This window comes from Heterocephalus glaber, unplaced genomic scaffold (genome assembly GCF_053883595.1).
Source record: "Heterocephalus glaber isolate CG9 unplaced genomic scaffold, H.glaber_assembly_v1.0 deba00001593, whole genome shotgun sequence".
Taxonomy (NCBI): Eukaryota; Metazoa; Chordata; class Mammalia; order Rodentia; family Bathyergidae; genus Heterocephalus; species Heterocephalus glaber.
This window is the reverse complement of record NW_028258368.1, coordinates 11,586,441-11,613,053: the sequence shown is the minus strand read 5'-3', so window position 1 is coordinate 11,613,053 and position 26,613 is coordinate 11,586,441. Positions and strand designations below refer to the sequence as shown.

Genomic DNA, 26,613 nt, shown 5'->3' with positions numbered 1-26,613 from the left:
GTCACCCATCATTTCCTCATATTTGTAAGCATTTCTTCCTATGCCCCACAGTGCTCAAAAGACACAATTCAATATCATCCTGCTCAGGGGTATTTAGAACTAATTTTTCCAAAAAGCATATTCAGATTATATATATATGTAATTATTAATATGATAATTATTTTCCTATATACGAATGATACTTTTCTAAATTTCTAACTATCCTTTCAAAGTGAATTTAAGGTATTTTAAGGTATTCTCACATTATTAAGTTGGAAATGGCCTTATCCAAATACTGATACAATATATGAAAAAAATATATATATATTTTTATAAATACTGTCATTTTTTATTTTACGCATGTGGAGAATAGTATATCATGTATATATTCTTATTTGAAGTTCTACCTTCTCTCAAAATATATTTAAGCAGTTTAAAACAAAAGAGCATCAGTATATTACTCTGTGGAATACTAAGAAGATGGAGAGTTCACAAAACATTTTTAAAATACACAGCCTGTGTTTTTGTCCATTGAAAAGTTTCCAATGTCCTTGAAGTAAAAAGTACAGCATTTTAAGAATTCTGGCTGGTCACACTCTCAACTTATATCTAACACAGAAGTGGAGTTAGTTATCCTGTGTGCACCCTCTCCAAAAGCTGATTTATCAAAAAGCACAGGTAGAAGTAAGAAAAGAAACAGATATTGAAAGATGTGACAAAGTGACAAGGTAGTTCAAGAGAAACTAAGTGATTCTGTAGGAACTTAATTTCTAAATCAGTGAGGGGGATCATTCCTTTTATTTTAAGTTTGTGCATTTAAGCTGCAAAAGATCAGATTTTAAGTCACAAACACCTCCCTCTAGGGACAGGCCAAGGTGAGTGAACAAATATTTGCACTGAATGATGCTATAATTATTGACAAAGCATCATGCTGTAATTAGAAGACCTTTTTTTTTTTTTTACCTAATAGATATATAAGTAGAAACTCGATGCTAAATTTATGTGCTGTGTGCTAGCCACACTTTTTCAAGCATGTAATTCTGTTCAGTATATTAAGTTCTGCCTCCTTCAGTCACACAGCTTGTATCTGTTTCCATGACAGACTCCGAGGTTACAATCAGCTGCCAGGGGACTCAGCAGTCTAAGGGAAAGTGGAAAAGGCCTCAGATCTGTTCAATAATCTCAGCCCATTTTTATTTGAATATTCAGAAAAAAATGCGTACATGCCATTTTAAGATAATTTTTTAAAAAGTGGTGTGGTGTATAAATAGCAGGAGGAAGAGGTCATACCACTCGATAATTTATAAAGAAATTTTTTAGGTTATTCTTACCAGGATGTCCCACAGGACTGATGAACCATATAGACAAAAATTCCAGGCCACATATTTTCAAAAGGACCAATGTCAAAGTGGAATCTGAAATGAAAAGTCAGTTTATTATTAAACTGCAATTAATTTATTATAAAATGCAATTAGGAAAAACATAGTAAGTAAAGAAAATTATTTAACTTTTTGTCTATAAAGAGGCTAAGATGACACTGGGCTCTCTCCCATCTTTAGTTACATCTATCTGGTACAGAAAAGTTTTCAGGAGATTGTACATATTTCCTCAAGAACTTAGTAAGTCATTATTTAATTTGGTATTACACAATCTGTTAAAAAAAAGATGCTGCAGTTATTAGAATAGTAAATAAGCACAAAAATTCTATCTGAACTTTATCTTAAATATTCCACAACTCACAGATAAGGGGAAGAGCCAATCAAAGGTTATTTTTTAAAGTTGAAATTGTTTTATCTTCCATTTAAATTGAAATATATATACCTAATCTCATAAATACATATACCTAAAATTATTATATTAATACTTATTATTCATTTAGTAATATAGCTACAAAAATTTGTTTGGAATAAACAATATGATAAAGTACTATATTTTGAATTGTAAGGTATATATTGGATGAGTCATTTCTGAAGATTTCCTATGTAGATAACTAGTGTTAATTTGCACTCACCATAAGTACACAAATTATCACAGATCCTAGCACTAGTGACTTAAATATTAGCAGGTATAGAAAACAAAGTGTAAAAGCCGAAATATTACTAAATTCTTGAATTTAATTTGGAAATTTAAATTTATACAGATATATTTAATTATCTGATATTAAATGGCATCTTGAATATTAAATATTACACAAGGTAATAAAAATGTTAACATTGAAGTTAAATTAACTCATTTCAAAATAAAGTTCAAATTTCATTTTTTAATCAGAAGAAAATGACAACCTACAAAACTATGCATATAATATGGATAATTATAAACAAAATGGTGAGGCATATAGATAGTAGTGATAATCATAATACTTGTGATTTTAAGCTCTATAACCTTTTTTGACTTAATTCAGTGAAATTAAAATTCTGTTGCTGAAGAAACTGACAAAAGCCATTGAGATTTATTTGGCTTTACCACTGATTGTACCGTATGGAGAAAAAGGCCTCCCCTCAGGTTTAACATCATGCCTGGCTCAGTAAATATTCACCAAAAGAAAAACACACAAGCCTTATTTTCCCAGTGCCAAAACGTTCAGTAAATGCTTCTTGAAGTGGACTATGTTAAAGTGAGAAACGTGTTGCTTCAATAACAATATCCCACAGCTTCTTTGGTGGAGCAGGAAAGCATAGTTTAGGAGCAGCTCTGGAAGCCAACTCTGAAGTCACACCCACTAGGGGTTCCCACCCAAACCCTGTCATCTGCTAAATGTGTGATCTACCGACCCATAAACACATTATTATCTTTCTCTATTTCTCAGTGTTATTATCTATATGTAAGGGATAGTAATCATATCCCTCTCCATTTGTCACGAAGATTCAAGGGCCTGGAACATGTGGAACAGAGACTGCATGTGGGACACACTTATTAAATGATTGTCATGACACAATTATTAGTCATTCTCTAGAACTAAGGTATAAAGAAAACTTTGCTCACTGTGGTAAGAGGCCACACTTAGCTGGGCTTTTATCAGAAGCCAGTCAATAATGTGGCTACTAATTTGCTTTGTCTAGGTTTAAGCTGGCTGAGGTTCCTTGCAACTTAAATATAAATTCAACTTTGACTATAAGGTTTTTTTTTAAATACTAAAAAAATTCAAGAAACTGACAAAGCAAAGGACTCACAGTTCGATTTCTTTGCAGAGTCGTACAGGGAGTGTGAAATGCATGAGTCCTTGCCACTCTTCCGCGGTGCAAATGCTATGATAGGACAGCTTTTCCATAGTTACCCGATAAATGTACTCTGAGTGCCGAATTCTATGATACATCTGGAAAGTAAATAAAAAATTAATTGAAATAATGCTTAAAATAATTTGTCATTAAAATTCAGTATTTACCATAATGGAATCAGAGCTATCACTGAAACTAAGGTAGACTTATCACTGTTCATATTTCCACAGACACTGAAGCTATGGACACTTGAGACCTTGAAGATGCAAAAGATTTTTTTTAAATTGTTGTTTAAGAAGTCTTACTCAATTCTGTAAAAAAAACTTTTTTTTTTTTTTGGTACCGGGGATCGAGCTCAGGTCTTTGCGCTTGCGCAGCAGGCGGCGAAACCACTGAGCTAAATCCCCGGCCCTAAAAATAGCTTTTTACCAGACATCATCTCTAGGTAGTAAAATTACTACTTGTCCTCTTTACAATGTTTTGCATTGTATTGTTAAATTTTTAGTAAGAAAAATACTGAAAATAAAGCATGTTCATTTTATTAGCAGAAAATAAATATTAATGATTTTAAAGAATATAAGACCTAAGATGCTTCTAAATCTGTTAAAAAATAATAATAATTACATGATGCTTTATATAAAGCTCAACTGCCTTGGGGAGATTTCATTTCTTTTCCCTTTGACGATTTACTTGTTTATTTTTTAAATAAAATTTTTAAAATTCATTTTGTTAAAATGAATCAGTTTGGGATTTCATTGGTGTTATAGCAATGACTGCAAATGTATAACACAAATTTGTATATACCAGTCACAGATTGTACCCATAAAGTTGAGATATGAATATGTGACTACAATAATGTAAAATGGATACGCACATTTCACTGTCTTATCAAATTAAGTTCTTGCATATTTATGCAAATGTAATTTTACAAATAATTATAATTAATAGATGAGGGAACAGACTAGAAGTAAAGCAAATGGAAAGGATCTGTATATGTACATGTGAATTTATAAGTAGGTGAAATTAATTAGGAGGGGTGACTTAAAGGAAAAAGCAAATGAGTCCTCAACAGCAAACTACTGGTGAAAATGTGTGATATTATGGCAAGTCTGAGTAGGTTTCTTAACAGTTTGTATTTTCCCTAACATCTAGTGTAGTATAGCTGTCAGGAGATAATACTATACACATAGCCTATATAATAATATAAATGGAGCTATATGGATCAATAATTAGGATATTTTCTTTATGTCACCCTATAAAAATATTTAGCTTCTTGGTGATCACAAATTTCTCTAGTCCAGCATGGTCTCTAAAATGTTTGAATATAAAACCCTTCATCATTAAAAGACTTTTGAAGAGACACTCTCAATGACTGTACATTCCTTAATAATTATATGCATGTGTACTGTGCTAATATATTATTTGTATTATAAAATGTAAACAAAAATTAAAATTAAAAACATTAAAATGTATGTACTTTAAAATATTTTATTCACTGAACAAGGCCTGTTTTGTTCTCATTAAACAACTTTTTTTAATGAAAGCATTGTAATTAAATGTGTTATTGATTGTCAAATTATTTCTTTAATAGTTTGTGGGATAGTGATTTAAGGTCTGGCCTAACAATTTATTTCAATACTTAGATTTTCAGTTTTATTATTTGAGAAACATATAACCCAAAGAGGATCCAAATTGAATAAAGGTAGGATTAGTTGCCCGCAAGCATCACACTTATATTTTTATATCCTAACCATAACTAACATGTTGGTTGAAGTTCAGTTATATTTCCATTTTCCCTCTTGTCAATCAATTGATCCTACAAAATAATCAAATGCGTTATTATATATTATTTAAACAGATTCAAAACGAACATAACTCTAAGAAAATTATTCATAGGGAAGAGTTTTTACTCAGTTAAACCTGTTTCGTAAAACAAGTCCTGAAAGATTCAATTTTACAGGTAAGAAAGGAAAATAATGAACAAATAGAAAACCAATAGCTCACAGATTTGCACCTATACTTGAAAAGTGAATGGTCTAAACATCAAGATTAAAGGGCAGCCAGGCATATAAGGCACATGCGTGATATCCCAGCACTTCGGAGGCTGGGGCAGGAGGATTGCCGTAAGTTCGAGGCTGGCTGAGCTAACAGTGACTTTAAGACCAGCCTGAACTACAAAGAGAGACCCTGTCTCAAAAAACAAACAATCAATCAAACAAACAAACAAAAAACCCAAGCAAACAACAACAAAAAAACCCCGAAAGCAGATTAAAGGGCAAAGATCATTAGATTAAATCAAAAAGGATGACCCAACTATTTGCTGCTTACAAGAATCTTACTTTAAATACAAAAACACAATTACAGTAAAAGTAAAAAGATGGAAAAAATATATCATTTAATGCTAGTCAAAAGAAAGAGTAGGTTTATTAATATAGGCAGAAGGGATTTTATAGCAAAGATATTATCAGAGATCAAGAAGTTTGTTTCAAATGATAAAGAAGTCATTGAAAGGACATAGCAATTCTAAATGTCATGCATGCAATAAACCTGTGACGTAAGTAATGACAGACAAATGGCAGGCAAAACAGATAAACAGACTAATGTACAATCACATTTGGAGATTTCAGCACCACCCATGGAACTGACCTATTGACATACCAGCCAGCCAAAATGCTAGTATGCTTTTCTACAGGAAATGGAAAGGTGATTCTAATTTATATGGCAATACAAAGGACCTAGAACAGCAAAACGTCTGAAAAACCCGAATGAAAGTTGAGGAATTATCCTACCTGAGTGGAGGGCTTATTATAAGGCTGGAATAATTAAAACAGGTGGCAGTGGCATTAAGGGCATAGACAGGTCAATGGAACAGAATACAGGTTATATAAATGGACTCACACATGTATACTCAGTTGACTTGCAGCAAAAGCACAAGACCAGCACAGCTGAGAAAAGATAGTCTATTACACAAGTAATGGTGGAGCAACTGAATATTAAAATACAAACAAATGAATTTTGATGCTTACATTGCACCATATACAAGTATTTAATCTAAGTGAATACAGTCTTAAGTATAAAACCTAGAACTATAAAAGTTTTAGAAGAAAATACTAGAGAAAGCCTTTGAGGGCTTTGGTTAGGCAAATATTTCTTCAGTACCATGATGGCAACATGATAATAATTTTTAAAATTTTATCTATTAGACTTGTACAGAATTAAAAAACTTTTGCTCTTGGAAAGAAACTATGAAGAGAATGTAAATACAGGTCAAAGACTGGGAGCAAATATTTGCAAATAACCTATTTGATAAATGATTGCATCTATAATTGTATAAAAGATTATCAAAATTCAATAATATGAAAACAATCACAAAAAGGGCAAAACATGCAAGAAGAGACTTCACCAAAGCTGACATACAGATAGCAGATGTATAGGAACTGGTATGCATACAATGATTTGGGTTATGTAAAAGATCTCAATCTCTTAGGAGAATGCTTTGGCAGTTTCTTAAACAGTTGATCCTATTCCTCCAATATGGCCCTCCACTGTGCATATAAGCCTTTACCCAAGGGAAAAGAAAGTCTGCAAACACACACAGGCATGCGCGCGCCTGCTCACACATTCACAGAGATTTGTACAAATCTATTTATTTCAGCTTTTCATAATAGCCCAAAACAGTAAATCACACAAATATTACTCCATAAGTGAAAAAATAATTTATAGTTCATCCATACAACAGAATACTACACAGTAATAAAAAGGAATTAAATGTTTAAACATGTAGCATCATTGATAAATGTCAAAGCAGTTAATCTTAGTGAAAAAAGCCAGAAGAAAATAATATAGATTGTATGATTCCATTTATAGAAAAGAATTCTAGAAATACAAAGTAATTTAAAGTGATAGACACAGATCAACGGTTACTTGAAGATGGAGAAGGTAAGAGGGAGGAATTCCAAAGTGTTACAGAAACATCTGGAGGTGATGGATAAATTCATTATATTGAATATGGTAATGATTTCATGGGTGTGAATGTACATCAAGTTGTATGCTTTAAATATGTGCAATTTATTGTGTATCAATAAACCTCAGTAAAACTACTCAAAACTTTTCTGGTCTCAGTGTTTTTATAGGGACAGTTATGATAATCTGTGTACATGACACACAAATTTCAGCAAAAAAGACATATGACAATGAAAATACTTAAATATCTGCAAATACCTACTTTCAAAGTTCTTTCTTCATAGCAAGCTTTCTTCAGAAAAACAATTATTTTCTAACTTAGTGTTAATGTCACTAGACTTTTAAGAGTTCAAAAAATGTTTATTTCTTTGACTATATCTTCTAAATAACAAAATATAAACTGCTATTTGTCAATAGGAATGGGAAACAGATTTTAAGTATTTGTCCCTTTATGAGAGAAGCATGTATAAGTAATCTACAAATTCAATTTATGTTCCAAGTACTTTCCACAAATTGCAAATACATGGGTAGCATAAATGGAAATGCACTCACTTCTCAAATCCATCTTTATAACTGTGAATTCTTTTGGCCAACTATAAAATAAGCTCTCCCCTAGAAAAGTTGAGGAAAATGTGCTTGGATGAGATTTACAAACACTGGCTGGACACATCTGCCACCTTTGCTCAGATGCACAACATCACCTTTTCATGGGAAACTCTGAATCCTGGACAAGAAAGGCCTGCCTAATGCATAAGATTTCTAGCTCCATCCATTTGCTAACAATCAAGAAAATGAAGTTTCTTTAATATCATTTGCTTAAAAAACATATCAAGATGTAAGTTTTCAAATTTTTCTTCTGTACTTAAGTGAAATATTACTCGCTTTTTAAGATGCTGTAGATTTTGTTAGGAAGGTGAACAATCAAGAGCATTTATTCACTATTTACCATAACTGAATACTGCCTGTAATTCAGTGTAATTTGATGGCAAAGCTGCTAGTAAAAGTAATGATAAAAAATAACATTTTTACAACAATCAATACTGCTAAGCACTTATGTGGCAAGCAGTGCACTAAGTGCTCTGCATGGATAATTTCATGTAATTCTCAAAAATCCTGTGAGGTAGTTATTCCTCTTATTGTCATTTTATAAGTTTAAGACCTGCGATTAGAATGCATTTTATTTTTATTTATGATTTGCATTTATAAATATGTAATGTTTTAAAGTATATACATTTTAATTTTTATTCATTTTATTTTGTAATTAGTGTAAGTTAATACTAATTACAAAAAAGTTAACTAGTTTAGTTTCATGAAGAAAATTACTTGTTTTGACAAAAATTTATACATTTCTTATTTGCTAAAAGACTTTCAACATGAATAATTGAAAATAATATCTATGATTATCAGTAAATGATTTCATTTTATTTATCCTATTACAAGTTACTAATAAAGGTAGAAAACTATGTTGTCTTTTAAGTTCTTTTTGCATAAGTTATTTGCCTATGACAACTGTGAAATTACTCTTAGGCCCACTAACTAGAAGAGGGTTTTAGAGGAACCAACTGGTGTTGATCTAAAATTGGAATTTATTTGGATGGCCTGGCAGTCTTAGGTACTAGAGTATGACAAACTGTATGCATTGAATAGATACAACAGTAAAGACAGCCTGGACATACAAGTATAATATATTTCTACTATAATATAAAAATATAGCCTTTAACATTTTATAAAATGGAAACCCTATGTCTTGGCAGACAAGACTATTTCGTGATTGTTCAGAATATTTAGGGGGCTATTTATACAATAATCCTTATAATATTACAAATGGGATGTTCAGGGGACATCTGAATGTTCTAATGTCTTCAGTATGTAGACGCTGGAATCACCTACCTGGGTTGAATCTGTTTTCCACCATTTATCAACTGTGTACATGTAGACTAATTGCCTAATTACTTGTGCTTAGATGCCCCATCTGTAAACTTCAGATGCCGCAGTAGCTAAGGTGTGGAAGAACATGAAGGGTCACTGAGACAGCACAAGAATTCAGAACAAACACCGCCCAGTGTCTGTCAAGCTTGCAGTCAGTTAGCTGTTACTGCTTCCTCATCTTACATTCTGAGTCTCAGTACAGGGCTCCACTTCCCACAGGCAACTCTATGTCTTACTCTGGTGCCAACTAAGAAGTCAACTCTTCCTGAGCAGCAATGGAACATTGGACTGTCTTGCAAGGAGCAATCATGCTCATCTTTCCTCAACTCTGCATCAGTGCATCATGTGGGAGTTTGACACTGTCCATAGTGGGAGCATATACATCACGGAAACTGGGAAACATGCAAATCAATGCCCACTGTGTGTAGGTAGTCTTCACTATATAAGTAGTTTATCTTTGGTAATATGTGGTACAGAATGATAGCTGAGCTGCTAGTATAAATTTTGACCCTTTCCCTGTTTATTTAATTTATATTTCAAGTCAAATTGACAAAATATTTGTTAAAACACACAATTTTCAATATGTTGCTTATTAGTATCATTAAATGATGCCATTAATGGAATCAAAAAGGTTCACTAAGTTCTAAAACCAAACATACATTCTATATGTGGAAAGTATCGCAATCTTGTGCTGCAGAGGACCAAAGAATTAACAGACTCAGCACAAGGTGTATCTCAAAGCTTTGGGACTGCAGCCCCCCAGCCCCCAAACAAGATCTCATGCTGTGGTGGCATGAGGAGGGGAGTTTAGGGGGGAGCCTTGCCTCTGTCAGACTTAGGGGTAGAAACTAGTTTCAAACCATGGAGGATTCAGAAACCCAGCCCATACCATGTGAGGTGTGATAAAAATATAGTGCATGTTTAAACTTTATAAAAATATTTTTTAAGGTAAAAGACACATTACCATTAATTCTCCTCAAAGTACAAACCTCCTCATTTAAAACACACTTCTTCCATCATTCTTGCCACTTTCTGAAGCAATTCTGGAAGCCCTCTTTCCTGAATGTCTGTATGACACAAAAGTTCAGTGAATGTTGCTGGCCAGGGCCATCCAGCCAAAAGTCAGGATCATAAAAATGTTATGGAGTGTCCTCAACTACTGTATTCACTAGATATGGCAACATCTGGCTCTTACTCATAGTCAATAGGATTATGAAGAGTGAATGTTTCAAATCAATTCAGAACATTGACATAGCCATGACAGAGCAATGAAAGACATCCATGAAACAGGATTTCCAGAACTGCTTCAGAAAGTGGCAGAAATGATGGGATATGTGTGTTGAAGGTAGGCAGAGTATTTTGAGGGGGATTAATGGCAATGTGTCTTTTATTGTAAGAATTTAAAAAAAATCTAAACATTCACTGCAATCATTTGTTAAGCGGAAAAATAAATCCAATAAGGAAGAGCCTAACATAAGGAAGAATCAATGGACTAGCACCCCCAAGAAGTGGGTTAATGAAAAGCCCTTATTGACAGATTAAAATATACTAATGCAAAAATGCGGCACTTAAAATGTGACTTTCTATAACTGCACAATTATTCTAGTATATGGAAACTACAGTAGAAAAAATGCACAGAAATGATTTATTTCCCTTTTCTTTCTCAGTAGAGCTAAAATTTTGCCCTAATATTGAAGAATTTTTAAATTTTCCTTAAGACAGTCCCAAGAAAACTACTAAATACAGCACCAGAGTTTTTTCTATACTGAGATCTGCAACAGTGCAAAGATGACAGTAGTTTTCTCTCAATCTTTCAATTGATATGAAACTGGGAAAAAAATAAAAGTTTCTTGTGTGTATTATTATGGCCTTACTAAAAAAGACAGTTAGGTTCAGAGGAAAGCTAAAGCATAAGAAAAGTGACTTTTCTCAAATGCACTTCCTTACAAGAAAAATTTAGACATCTTAAGTAAAAATTACTGATTTATAAACTTGTAATTTTATCTTACAGTAAACATCAACAGTCACTCTGCTGACTTAAAGTTCCTTTTTGATATACATAAAAGACGCAAAACCAAGTTTTTTGTTTTTTGGGGGTTTTTTTGTACCAGGGATTGAACTCGGGTCCTTGTGCTTGCACAGCAGGCGGCGAAACCACTGAGCTAAATCCCCAGCCCAAAACCCAGTTTTAATGAAAAGCCTGCTAAAACAGTTTAGCCTGTGAAAACAAACAACCCTCGCCCCAGCTATATGTGTAACACTGAATTGAGATTTTATGACATTGACTGTAATGATATAAAAACCCTGAAGAGAGTGAAAGGCAAAGAGAGGACATGTGAATGTGGACTATGGACCAGGTACAGAACTCAGAATTTATTTACATTATCTATTGCGGTCCCAAAGACAATCCTGTGGAATTGGTCTTATTCCTTTCATCTGTTGAGGGAACTAAGGGGTAGGAACATAAATTAACTAGGTTAAGAGCAAAAAGTAAAGCAATGGAGTAGATACTGAAATGTGCATCTGCTTGATTTTGAGTTTTCAATTATACTCAGCATGCATTAAGGATGGACACACACACACACACGAATGGTCAGGGGACAATTTGGAAGTGCAGAGAGAAAGTGTATTATTTGAAGGAAAAGCTACATTTACTGCAGAGCGTGTGCTTTTAAAAACTAAAGAATGCCCTGTATGTCTGTACAAAGAAGGCAGGAAATCACACAGATTTTAAGATCTATTAATTTTTATTCTCTACCTACCACAGTATTTAACATGAATGAGTGGTCTAATCCTATTTGTGGAATGAATGAATGATCATATTAGTTATAAAATATGTAACTGAGCACTGAAAACAATTTGAATTCAGTTGAAATTGGTTATTTATATATTTGCAGACTTAGAGAAGGATTAAACTTTTCCTTTCATGCTATCCAAAAGATGTAATCTAAGAACTGTTATGCACTAAAATCTAGGCATTCAAATTAAAAACAATACGGGGTGTGTGTGTATGTGTGTATGTGTGTTATGTTACTACTAACAAAGAGACAGCTGAATTTGAGAACATAGCTTTGTCACTCAATTCATTACCAAATAAGATAGACTTCAGATATTTCCCTGAAAACTTTTCTTAGGGATTTTCAACATTGTTCTTGAGTACCCTTCTCAATAGTCAGCTCATTATTCACAATTATACATTTTATTTACATTATTCTTCAACATATATTTGAGCGGTAAACTTCCTCTGTTCCAAAGTCTTTTAATAACTTTGTGTTTGCTCTGTCTTCATGGTACTTTGTATGCATATGAAGATTTTTCCTGGACACCACCCCTATTTCTATGATGATTAGTAGTGTCAATTTGACTTAAGGGATATCACACAGCTAGTACAGTGTCATTTCTAAGTATGTTTGTAAGGGTGTGTCTGGAGGAAACTAGCACTGGAAACTGGTCAGAGGAGACCCACTCTTAATCAGTGATGACAGTCATCAAGCCACTGTTTGAGGGCCAAACAGACAAAAAGGCTGAGAGAAGGTGAAATCATTCTCTCTTCTGAAGCTAGGATACCCTTCTGCAGGTAGTATCAAAACTGTAGGTTTGATGACCTTTGGACTCCATTACTTACAGCAACAGCTTCTCTAGTTCTCAAGTTGCTGGCCTCATACTGAGAGTTATACCATCAACTTCCCTTGTTGGGAGGCCTTTGGACTGGCCTGAATCACACTACTGGCTTCGCATGTTCTCCAACTGATAGCCAACTGGTTGATTCTTCAGCTGCCATAATCATGCGAATTAATTCCCCTAGTTATCTATTCTTCTGCATCCATCACTTTATACAACCTATTGGTTCTGGATCTATGGAGAACCCTAATTACACCCTAGTCTGCACACAGAGCTTCAAAACACATCTTAATATTTGTCTTCTTATAAGCAGCCTTAGGAAAGAACAATGTCAAATGAAAGGCTGGGGAGCTCTGGGGAGTTCATACTTAACCTTGGCTCTATCACATACTTTCTATGTAACCTTGGGCAAATTGTTTAAACTTTGTGTGCCTGATTTTTCTTTTGTAAACTGGAGATAATAATTTCACTCACAGATTTGTTGTGAGACTAAACTTTTATATGTAAATATCCAGAACAAGGCTTATCACACAGTAAAGCATTACATCAAATCTTATTATAGTGATCTTTACATCTACAATCTGATATAGAAAACATATGTGTTTTTTGAATTCAAGAATAAAGGTTGAACAACTTACTAAGTTTCTCTCTAGCCAACTGGTTTCATTTGAATAGTGAATTTTCCATATTAAATATAGTCTCGTGTGAAATGTACACAGCAAATCTGTTCTGAAGAGTTCCTTTCTTCAGGACAAAGACAAGTATTACAGTCCTGTTAGCTTCTTGCATCATGTCAAATGTTTCTTTAAAATCATAAAGTATTTAAGGAAATTGGCTCTCTTAGTTTTAAAAGCCTCAGTCAAATGACTCTTTTCCATTGATAGTACTTCCAACTATTAGCTAATTCCATAAATTGAATGGTGATGTTGCCAATCAGGCACACGGCCCTTTAATTCAATAAACACACAGTAGTTCAATGCATCTACAGATGAAATAAAGTAAACTAAAGAGATAATGAATATTTATGTCCTGCCATGTGTCCTGCCTCTTAGGCCTCATGAACCAGACCACTGAGCCTAACAATAATAAAAGAAGCCATTGTATTATCATGTTCAGTATTAGAAGCAATTTGAATGTGGGTTTCCATGCTCTTATTAAGGACATAAGCTGCTCAAAAGCAGAATTATTTTGAGTTTCCTAGAATCAACACCCTCACTCTAACTTAATCATAGCCAAAAACTAAAGAGCACTTCACAGTGAGTGCACAAAGCCTTTTAATCATTTCTATATATTTTCTCTGAGGTTATAGTTTGTACAATAAGGCAAAAAAAATCCTAAATAAAATGACCATCATAAATATTTATTTATGTGTGTTCTCAGGGAAGAAACAAACTTCATGGAAGGAAGGAAGCCTGTGGGTTCTTCATCTCTTAGGGACAAAGCATCCCAGAAGAGGCTTTTCCTAGTTAGAAAAGTGCTCAAGGTATTACAGCAGACTTGCTTAAAAAAACAAGTGCCAGAATGATGATATGAATTCAGATCTTGACCCTTTCTATAGTGGTTATGACACTAAAGTCTTCAAAAAATTAAGGCTCTGAGAAGCCACTGTAAGAGAATCAGCTGCTACCTATTGATATTAACATAACTTCAGGGATGTTTTCTTTTATTTATGATTTAGAAGGGTGATTGCTTCAACAAAGCAAAAATAGAGGGCATCATTTTAAAGAAGATAAATTGTTCCTTGTTCTGAATTGGAACAAAATTTTACAATTACCCGAAACCCAGTTCTCATCAAAGTGGAAAGCCAGGGACTTGAAGCAGAGAAGGTTAGTCACCTGAGCTTGCAGATTCAGAAGTTTCATACTCTTTTCTGAGTTGAAAAATACCTTCAGAAATAATACAATTTGTTTTTGGGGTTTTGTTGGTGGTACTGAGAAATGAAACCAGGACTTCACATTGAGCTACATCCCTAGATCTCTTTATTATTTTTTTATTTTGAGGCAGGGTCTTGCTAAGTTGTTAAGTTGCCAAGGCTTTGCTCAAACATAATTGTCCTGCCTTAGTCTCTCAGAGTGCTGGGATTATAGGCATGCACCAGAGGGCTAGAATTACAGGCATCCACCAACAATTTTTATGAGCTTCAATAAAGAGCAAAAATATTCCAGTAACAGATTGATAATGTATTCCACAGAGAGCTTGAAGCTGCACTGCATATACTTCCAACATGCACCTTAAAAGCATGTCCTTGAGCTCAGTGACAGTGACAACCTGACAGGACTGCCAAGACACAGGACATGCTACTGCTGGAGAGCAGCACTTTGTGGTGATGTAAAGCATTGCTTGGGAAACTGACCATCACTTCCAGTATAAACCAATTCCTGTCATTTTACTAAGACTTTACCTTAAATAGTTTACCTAAAGAATCAATATGAAATCAGAATGCCCGTTTATGATTTTTCAAATGCATTATTTTTCTGGTTTGGTTTTAGTCATGATTGAATCTAGGTTTTATGATACAATTAGGTTAGAGAAGTTTTTGACCCCCTTGATCTAGTTCCTCAAATAACAGCTGTGTTTACACTAACACATATTTTTTGGAATCAAAGTTTCGAGGGACATACGGACAACTGGATAGATTTTTAAGATACTCAACTTCCAAATTCATCTCTCTTACCTAAAAATGCTTTTTTCCCCACATCTTATTTCAAAGATAGCCTTGGTTCCAAAATGTTAATATAAATATCCCTTGAAACAAAGTGTAATATAAAATACCCGTGTTAATGACATCTAATAATGGTGTCAGAAGATTTCATAAACTATTGAAGGTGGACCTAGATAAAGTTTCAACTGACAGATCATTAAAAATAATTTTGATGATAAAACTAACAGTACTTTTCGGTATCTTATCTCAGGTTGAGTTCAGAGAAATTGTATATAATAAACCTTTTTCTCTACTCCTTTTTATCTGAAAATACAAACAATTCTTCCAGCTTCCTTAAAAATAAAAGAAGTAAGTTAGGATAAAATTGATGGCCAAATGTAGGAGTCAAATTTCTGTTACAAAACAAAGTTCCAAAGATTGATATGAGAGATGACTAGAAGTACTTCTGTAGTGTTAGACTAGAGCTGTCAATATGTAGGGTGTGGGATGATAAGAGGTTTGTGTGCAAATTCTCTTCAAAAAAGAGCTAGTGGGAAAAAAATGAAAAAGTTTCAGGGGAGAAACCTTCAGATACTATCTTCACCAAATAAGGAAAGTGAATGTCCCTGTTGATAGACATGGGCCTGCCAACAGGATGCACAAAGACATTTGTGTCAGAATTATAACCTCCTATAATCATGAGGAAACAGCAGACAAATTCAACTTAAGAAACATTCTACAAGTTATTAGACCTCTATGCTTCAAAAACACCCAGGTCACAGAAAACAGAAAAATTAAAGAATGGTTCTAAAGCAGAAGTGTGTCAAAAGGTCTGCTGATCAACAAACAGTACAGTGCTTTGGCAGTCTGAGTATGCCCCCCGCAAATCAACATGCTGAAGAAGCCCAATTCCCAGTACCTAAAATGTGGACAAATTTAGAGATAGGGCCATTAAAGAGATAAGTATGGTAAAATAAGCTGCAATGTAACCTGTGTCTCATGAGAGAGGACTTTAGGACACAGATATGCATACATGCACAGGAAAAACCAGGTGAGGCCACATGGAGGAGGAGGCCCTGCACAATCCCAGGAGACAGGCCTCAGGAGAAACCAACCCTGACCACACCTTAACCTTGAAACTCTAGCCTTGAAATCTGGGAAACAGAGATTATCAGTTATTCAAAGCCATGCAGTCTGGTATTTATTATAAAAGCCCAAGTATACTAATATAGCACAAATACATATTTCTTGATGTTTTCAGTATGCAACAGAAAAATAATGTCTCTGATTTTAGAAACTATAAGCTGAAACATTATATATTATTTTATAGAACAGGTAGACTAGAGAAAGGTAATTGGTAAGAAAGAAAGTACACCAAAGTAAAAGTGGTAAATATATTAACATTTAGGGAACATGGATGAAAGTCTTAGGGAATTCTTTATACTATTTTTGTAGCATTGTTTTCAGTGTAATATTATTTCAAGATAAAAGGTATAAAAAACAAATTCAAAATATCAGAAGATTTTTTTTCTTTCAAGGCACGTTAAGCCATTTCTTAGCACATGTATCACCAGCAATCACTGTTCCTAGTTTGTAAAAAAGGTTATGAATTAATACCAAGCAGTAAAATGGTATTTACCAGCTGGTACTTACGTTAGCACAGTGTAAGGCCAGGGCACAGAAGACAGCGAACATCTTGAAATTGTTCTCATCCGTCTTGGAGAAGGCACTGCCACTGATTTTGTTCACCATCTGCACTACCCCAATCACACTACCTCGGCTCACAATGGGCATGCACAGGATATTCCGGGTGGTGTAGCCCGTGTACAAATCCACTTCTCTGGGGGAACATGAAGAAACAAGGCAATCAGCAGGAGGAAAAAGCAGGAGAAAATAAATGACACATTCTATCATAAATCTCAATGTATGTGCTTGTACTATAAATACCTACAACGGCATTGTTAGGTTCTAAATTCAAGTATAAACTAACATTAAAAGTATCTCATTAGAATCCTTTAAAAATATTCTAACTCATTTGTTATTTGGTTATCAAAAGTTTTCTAGAGCAGTCTTTATACATGGCTTCTGATTTATAGTTGTGTTTTCAGTATCCAGCATCAGTAAGCAGACAAGGTGAATTCAAAGAAAAAATATAAATTTTCTAAAATGATAACTTCCTTTGAACTTGGCGATATTTATGAGAGACATAATTTGTGAAACCAACTCAAATGGGTGTTATCACACTAAAAAATTAGAGCACGGGTAGCAAACTACATTCCACTAGCCAAATCAACCCACTTCTGTCCTATAAACACAGCCACACCATTCATTTAGGAATTGTCCATGGTGACTTGTGAAAAAGACCTGTAGAGCCCAAAATAGTTATACCTTGTCCTTAAAAGAAATGTTTTGCTGACTCCAAACTGAGGAAATACTTTTGTAAACATGACTGAGGTCCACAGAAACAGCTACATAACCAACTGTATGGCAGTCATGGACAGAGCTCAGTGTCTATCTCTCTCATTTCCTGTGCTGTGCTTGAGACCCATCCAGGCTATAGCATCTGTTAGTCCTTTGGTCCTTGTTAATGCTGTTCATCTATTCACCAGTTACTGGAAAGTATTATCTATGAATAGCCAGTTGCTGGCAATTATGAATTATGCCCTTTGAAGATCTGCCCACAAGTCTTGTATGGGCATATGTTTTGATGTCATTAGTTTCTGCAATACCACCTAGAAACAGAGAAAACTAATGGACTGTTCAATAAGTGTATGTTTAAGTTTTACAGAAAAGGCACAACTCTTTTCCCATCAGGTGGCTTGTACCACTGGTGGTACAAGTGGTATAGTCATGCAGGGCAGTCTTGCATGAACTACCAATGGTTCAAGCTGACTGGTAGTGAGACAGGAAATTGTGGCCCTGTTGGGAATGTGTTAATAATCATACATACATCTTCTTTGGTGAAGTGTCTGTTAAAATCTTCTGGTCTTTTTATTAAATTGGGATATCTTATTATTATGTTAGAAAGGTATTTTTAATATATTCTAGATACAGATATTTTGTTAGGTATGTTTTATAGATATTTTCTTCCAGGTTGTTGGTTGTCTTTTCATTTTCTTAATGGTCTGACTCATAAACTTTTATACAAAGATTTTATATAAGGATATGTGAAAATTTTCAATACTGAAGCAGTGAAATGACAAGTTTTATGAAAAAATAAGATTTTTAGTATACTTTCAATTTATAGATGAAATATATTGCTATGATATAGCTATATATGCATATATGTGAATTTGTTATATATGATATCAATCAGTTCATTTTATGAAAAAACTTCCAGTTTCTTCTATTCTTTATCTCTTAAAGTAAACCAAATGCTTGTCAAAGTATCTGAAATACTACCCAACAACAATCATAGCATCCATTCTGAGAATTTCAATTTCTTGAGATTTATTAAAACTAGCTTCTAGTTCTCCAAAGAAAGTCAAAAGGAAACAAAAAATTTTTACAAGCCATCTTAATTTTCAACTTTAATAATACCCAATTAAAGCTGTGGTTTATTGAGTTCCTAATTTATGTCATTTCCAGATCTTTTATGAATATTAAATGTAATCTTAAAAATACTATAAGGTAGCTATTATCCTACCCAGTATAAATATGTAGAAACCTAGTCTCAGACTATGTAGCTCACCCAGTCCACTCTGTACTAACAAACGTCAGAATCATAATTCAAAATCAAACTGGTCAATCTGAAAAGTACATAGCTTTATCACTACTGTGTGGCAGCCTTCTAGCATGTGATTTAATAGAGAATACAGTGCAACAAAATGGCTACACCAGAGTGGAGAAAAAGCACCCTAGGGCTACCAGTCAAAACTCCTATTAGCTATTTTTATAACATTGTAAACCCCTATAGCTGGACATCATTATGTATTCATAGCTTAGAATACCTCATTTTATATATCTAAATATACTGACTGCTGATAATACAGGTGGTTCACAGAAAAAAAAATGAGGAGGAAATAACTGAGTTGAGAGTTGAGGAATTGGGGCTGACAGAGGAGGCTCACCTGAGTGGGACAAGCCCAGAGACACTGGAGAAGACACGCACCCCCTCACCTGTTAAAGCGTGGATCCGCATAGGCATCTGGGATGTTCAGGACTTCCCCTGTTCTTGCCACTTGACCAGCGATTCCTTTCTCAATGGAAAATCTGCATATATAAAAGACAGAGACATGCCAATTGAAATATTGATGCTGTAACATAATTCTGAAACATTTCATTACTATCAAATATTGAATAAAAAGTCATGGTTTAAATGTACTTATTAATTTTACATTCATATATCCAAAATCGTCTTATAAAATATATTAAAATAAAGCAGAAAAAGCAGACAGTGATAATTAGAGAACCTTGTTTTAAGACATAATTCATAATACACTGGAATATAATTGGATCACAAATTAAGAATGAAAAATTAGTGATCTCTATCACTGACTGATAACACTCCCTTGTATTTGCAAAGTACCTTGTAGTTTACAATTTGCTTCAAGATATATGTTCTTGGGGCTGGGGATTTAGCTCAATGGTGCCAATGCTTGCCTCGGAAGCACAAGGTACTGAGTTTAATCCCCAGCACACGCCCCCCCAAAAAAGATATATTTTCTTAGTGGTTTTCCAATGAGATGTGAACTGAGGCCTATAGGAATTCACTAACTTGCCAATATTGTCAAAATAGTATTGGATCAATAAAAACTACAATGCGTGTCTATACCAGTGTGATTTCCTCTACACATATAACCAAACTCATAGATTGTGTCTGAACCTTGAGATGTATGGGGCTTGAATTTTATCTTGTTTCCAACCCAAGTGCTATGTATAAGTATTACAGAAGTATTTTGCTTCTCTAACTTGTTAAATTTTAAAACAATCAAGATAACAAGCATTAACTGAATATAATTATATTTTTGATACCTAATATCAATATTTTCTTTTTATAGATATATTCTTACATTTATACATATTTCACTCATTATCTTATCAATTATCATCACATATGCACTCATTTCAAAATTTAATTAAGAAAGATATCTAAAATTCCCAATATCTATATTTTCAATAGTTCAAAAGTAATTTTCATAATACATTTTTGACATTATAGGAAAAAATCATTAATGAAATAAAGCTTCACCCTAAGGACTATCAAGAAAACTCAAAACAGAATTGACATAAAGTAGAATTAAAACATCAAAAGGTGAACCAAGCATTAAGTTTGTCTTCTTGGTTTTCTTGTGCTTTGAACAGCATGAACACAACACATTAGACTGGCACGAACCAAGAATCAAGATCCATTTGGTGATGTGTGCTGCTGGTACTGGTCTGAGAGCTGTCTGCACTGTTCCCTCCCCATATTCTCTGTGGTTTCCCCTCTGTGGTGAGAGGAAGCACATAATGAAGAAGGCTTCCCTATGTAAGTGTCTAGCATCAACCAGTCATCTTAAGGTTATTGTAAGCACATTCCTCTATTTTTCCTATACTTGTAAATATAGGCTTTATTATTTTCATAATGAGATCAATACCAGAGGTGCCAGGTAACGCTCAAAACTTAAGCAAGAGAAAGGACTTTAAGTGAATGCATCCAGACTGACAATACTGAGCTCTAAAACACACACAAAAAAATGACACAAATTTTTTTTTTGATGCCGGGGATCAAACTCCGGACCTTAAGCTTGCGAGGCAGGCTCTGGAACCACTTTGCTAAATCCCCGGCCCAATGAAACAAATTTTAAAACAGCTACATAAAGCTTGTAAATCAGTCTTAGGTAACTATGGATGATAGGCTCTATCATCCTAGAGAGAGAGAAGCAGAGATACTCAGCAGAAGCGGGAACACCTTGAGTGGGCGACAATTTGCTCTTTAAGGATAATTTCCTTATATGACAGATTGCCCAAATAAACAGCAATCCTCAATAAGGAAGAGTGTTTCACTTGAGAACTTTATAGTATTATGTAGAATAGTCACAGGAGACACATGAAGAAAAGGAACACCAGTGTGAACAGGAACTTCCGCCAGTGTGTAAAGGAGCTTTGAGCCCCAGAATGTTATGCTTGATTCTGAGAAGTGTGCGACAGTGCTCCCTGCAGGTTTCCAGGCCACCACACCTCCACCAACAAATGAACTCCAGTTTATTCATTTAAGTGACAAGTGCTCCCACTCACAGGACAAAGAAGGCTTTAGTTTCAAAATGCAACAAAAGTGTACACTGATAAAACCAAATGGCCAGTTAATAAATGTGTTTACATCATCAAACACACCAGATCAGTGTTCTCTACTGTCTGGGCCTTGGTGAACAGCCCCATGGGCTGGGAAGAGGTGTGGGCCAAAGTGGTTATGCTAGTCCTTGCTCCTAAACATGGAGAAGCCTGCAGACTCCAGGTGGAGTATATCTTTACCTACCTGGGAGCACTAGTAAGTTTTTCCAACATGATTTCCAAAAGGACCGCCTCCGGAAGACGGCATTTCCAGGAGTGACGCTAATGCTTCCTAGGTGTGGTTTCGCTGGCACTGCAATGTCATTCCCAGAAGTACTACCTTCAGGAGGCGGGTCCTGGTGGGAATGATATCACAGTATGACAAGTATTGTCAGCATACCTGTGAATAGGCACAGAAAAGTGGGTAACAGAACACCTGCACATCTGTGACCAGAGCCTAGGACGTTCCACTCTAGCTGTACCTTATCTCTTTGGTCTTCTTGAAGACGGGTTTTCCTTCTTTTTCCTCTCCAATATCGAAAAGGTCTGAATACAACTCCTTGTTCTTATGGTCTACCTGGAAAAGTGCACAACGATCGGCATTCACCAGGTTTTTTGCATATATCTAAAGATAAATGACAAAACAAGAGTAAGCCAATGAAGAATTTAAAGAACTTACAAGTGAAATTTATCATAAAGTAAATATTAATTTCAGCTATTCCATACCTTGATTAGGAATGAAATTAGCATTTTAAATAAATAAATATATAGGTATAAAATTTTGCATATGTATGTATATATGTGTAAGTTACTGTTATATGCTAATATTAACAGAGAGCAACAAGGACAAATAAACAGCTCATATGTACCACAACTTCAGCTGGATGCTGAAACACTAAAACACTTTCACAATGGTTGATAAACAGCTACTGGACTAATTTCCTCTGAGCCCTAAACCATCTGAAACTCTCTTCCAGAACCTCTCAGGATTCTCTTAGTGCCTTGGTCTGAGCCTCAGTAAATGCCAAAGACAGCATTCATTCAACTGGTCAATGTCTGTGAATAACATTTGTAAAAACTATGAAATAATAATCTCTAAGGAGACATAGAGTTTGATATTTACACTAGCTGAACTGCATTTGCTATGGTGTCTAGTAACTTGTAAAAATTATTAAATATATAACTTGTACCAGGTACATTTAATGTACCTCTGTACATTAATTTACTCAATTCTCACAATAACAATATTGAGATAGGGAAAATTTTTATCCCCACTTTACATATTAGAAACATTGATGTACTGAGAAGTAATCTAATTTGATCTCCCTCTTACAACAGTGAATCTAGTATTTGAACTCATATTCAGTTTCCACTACCCATCCTTTCAATAACAAATATGTGTTTCCATTTCTAAATGGAAAATGTGTTAGTTTCATCATTCATTTGTTCATCAATTTCCTTCAATAAACATTTCTTTAATGCCCAATATATCTTATTGTCACTAGTGGGCTAGGGCCATAGTTACACAATAAATTTACATATATGTAATATGTATTACATATGTAACATTTGTATTTACATATATTGAGAATTTTGGCAACTTCAACCCTCCAGATCATTAACCATAGAATTATTCCTTAGGGGAATAGACTTAAATCTCAAAGTAAGAAAGCCATCACAAAATCTCTGTAAGAGAAAACTAAGCCTCCTTGTGGTAAGGAGAAAATATAAAATCTCATGTAAAACTAAATATAGACTTAATAGAAATAAATCAAGAGTACTTTATATACCCTTCCCATCCCCAGAATACATGGCTGTGTTAATTGCTGTTATCGATTTGTATGAACTTATTCATTCTACAAACGCTGGCTGTGCCTATAATGGAGAGACAGATGGTACAAAACCCACAAGCATCGGAACTTCAGTTTCCTTCTTGCCTCCATTGGCCAGTCAGCACTGTGACAGCAGCAACTGCTTCTTTTCTCCACAGTATTTCAGATTCCTGGAACAAAGCTCAGACTATGGGACACTAACTACAGTCCAGGAGGCAAGCTAGTGTTTGTAAACAAAGTTCTATGGGGACCCAGACACTTTTCGTTCTTGTCTTGTTTATGGCTGCTATATCTGAAAGGGAGGCAACTCATAAAATATACACCTTTTCTACATGCCCTTTATTTAAAAAATAAGTGTGTGCCAACTCCTGGCCTCCCACACATGGCATCTGTACAACCTAAAACTCAATTAATATTTGAGGAAGAAAAACTGGTGCAAAAATGGGGAGAGGAAAGAGAATGGATTGTTGACAAACACAGTAGCATCACCTATATATTTTACAAACTCATAAGACCTTGAATTATTCAGTAACAACAATTAATCTGTACTATTAAAGATTAAATTATGGTCAGTGAAATTTATATGCCTATTGCCTAGGATCTGGTTATTGCTTAGTAAGTATTTTGGCACACATGCACTAATAATTTTGAAAATCTGCATGAGATGAAAAATTCTGAAGAAAAAATGTCAAGTTTAGAAGAGGCTGAAAATATAAACTGAACTATAATCATAAAATTAATTCAAAAATTATTGAAAAAATATCCACATAAAAGACACCAGGACCATAGTTTCAAATATGAATTCTTTAAAAATTTTAAATTCGGGCCTGGGATTTAGTTCAGTGGTTCTGGAGCCTGCCTCGCAAGCGCAAGGTCCTGAGTTCTATCCCTGGTACAAAAGAAAAAAAAAAAGAAGATGAAGACCTAAAAATCTTAAATTTCCAAAAATTCAAACAATTCTGAATTTAGAAATGAACAAAACTTTTCCAGTACTTTTATGATCCTGTCAGTAATACTGAAAACTGACAAGCTATAAAAAAGAAAGTCATAGACCATTTTTCTTGGAAACAAGTAAAATTGTAAATGAAAATGGTAACATCAAATTTATCATGTGAAGAAACATTAAAATACTTAAAAATATATTTTGCTCAGAACTGTCCAGTATCATAAAGTCTATTATAATTCATTCTAGCAACAAGACAGATTTCTGAAATGATCTCTGGTTGTCAAAGGCATATGATTCAATTCAGCATTCAGTCATGACGAAGTCTTTAATAAAATGGAAAAGAAGATCTGGGGATATAGCTATTATGCACGAGACCCTGGTTTCAATCACCAGCATTGTGGAAAAAATGAATATATGTATAAAGCTCAATATTTTTGTCAGGGCTTTAGCTCAGTGGTTTCGCCGCCTGCTGAGCAAGCGCAAGGACCCGAGTTCGATCCCTGGTACCAAAAAAAAAAAGAAAAGAAAAAAGCTTAATATTTTTTCAAAATAATTATCTATATAATACTAAATAAAATATGAGTAAAATATCAGAACCATTCCATTAAAGCTAAGAAAATAACCTTAATGAATAAGATATAGATATGATAATTATTAATATGCAGTTAGGCAAGAAAAAGCCATGTGAAGTATACATATCTGAACATACAAAAGTTTTATTATTTGGCCCGGGGACTTAGGTTAGTGGTTTTGCTGCCTGCTGCGCAAGTGCAAGGACCCGAGTTCGATCCCCAGTACCCAAAAGAAAAAAAAGCTTTACTATTTGATGATAATGTTATTAAATTTATAAAACATATAGACAAAAAAATTACAGGCAGTAAGAAGGTCTTTGGTTTTAAGATGAATGTACTTTTTACACTCTTTAGGTGATAAATTTTCAGTTTAAAATTAACCTCAGATGCTGAAAAAGGACTTCAAAAAATACCTAGATGTATTTTGGTAGTGTTCTTTACCACATCAAACTTGCATGAATACATAAGGCAAAATAGGATATTTCAGAAGTGCACAATACTCAGAAAATTACTTTGGACTATGATGGAAAGGGAGATGTGCTCAAGTAGAAACACATACAAAGATTAATTTGAGGAAGCAAGGGAGACTTGGGATCCAAGAAAGACCTATGAACAAAAGCATCACCAACATTATACTGAAACTATAAAACTTGTTACTAAGTAATACCTAAGAAATTATAGATAAAATGTAAAAAGGATAATTTTTAAAATAGATGCTTCTGTTATGAACTTTCATATACTCAAAAATATGAAAGGGTAGCAAATAATAGACAAAGAATATAGAATAGCAAAGAATAGACCCTGATGGTTAGTTTCTTGCTGGAGAACTTCATTGTAAACATAAGCATAAGGCTGATAGGGCATCCCTGTCACTGCACAAGCAGAGTCGGCCTCAGAAGGGACACTGCAGAGAGGAAACTGCTGTATATATAGCTGAGTCCTCATGTCCAGCAATCTAAAAGTCTGAGTATTTAAGGGCTTTTCACTGAAGTAAACCTACAAATTACACCTTTTATTTTCTCAAGCTGATTTAACTACTTGACATTTTTAGATAAGGAAAAGAATACTAAAGTACCTACAAATATATAAAAATTAACCTGAAAGTCTAATTTGCTAATTCCCAATTAGCAGTAGAACCACCTGGCCACAGAGCATCTGAAGACAAGTGAATGGCCACAGTCTGGTGATGCGGGTAAAGGGAAGGTGCTCATGGCATTCAGTCCTCTGGCACGAAGGATGCCATCACTACCATGCACAGGACCATCTTGTTTAGGACAAACTGTTTCTCCAAAATTGAGTATCACCCCACTGAGAAACACTGAGGTAGAGGAAATGATTGCCTAGGAATTTAGAGATAACCCAGATTTGCTCTTCTAGAAAAAAGAAATCTTATCTACATTATGAAAAGCCCACTCAAAAATTCTAACCTCATTCCCCTTTGACTCCTAGTCTAACCCAGATTTTTTTTCAAAACACAAGTCTGATCGCATACGCCCTAGCTTCCAGCCTTAGAGTGAACAGTCTCACTGAGGCTGATGCCATAGCCTTTCTGGTGAGGCCTTTCTACACAGCAACAAACTGGGTCCACCTTCCTTTGTCATCTCCACACATCCTAAGATGTTGCTGACAGCATCAGAAAAGCCTGCCGCAGCTTCTCTAGGAA

At 34.4% G+C, this 26,613-nt stretch overlaps 1 protein-coding gene across 6 annotated transcripts in view; it reads right to left on the bottom strand.

Annotated features, from left to right (window-relative positions):
* The window catches only part of LOC101711466 (cAMP and cAMP-inhibited cGMP 3',5'-cyclic phosphodiesterase 10A), a 339,917-nt gene that overhangs the window by 62,455 nt on the left and 250,849 nt on the right, over positions 1-26,613 (bottom strand). For 5 of the 6 annotated variants that reach the window (XM_087193588.1, XM_004856934.3, XM_013076717.3 and 2 more), the window contains 5 exons: positions 22,083-22,225; positions 19,468-19,560; positions 17,002-17,188; positions 3,150-3,292; positions 1,311-1,394 (listed from right to left, as the gene is read on the bottom strand). In XM_087193588.1, coding sequence (XP_087049714.1) covers positions 1,311-1,394; positions 3,150-3,292; positions 17,002-17,188; positions 19,468-19,560; positions 22,083-22,225 — 650 coding nt within the window. The remainder of the gene's footprint in view (positions 1-1,310; positions 1,395-3,149; positions 3,293-17,001; positions 17,189-19,467; positions 19,561-22,082; positions 22,226-26,613) is intronic. The other variant, XM_087193587.1, reaches the window with a different exon arrangement.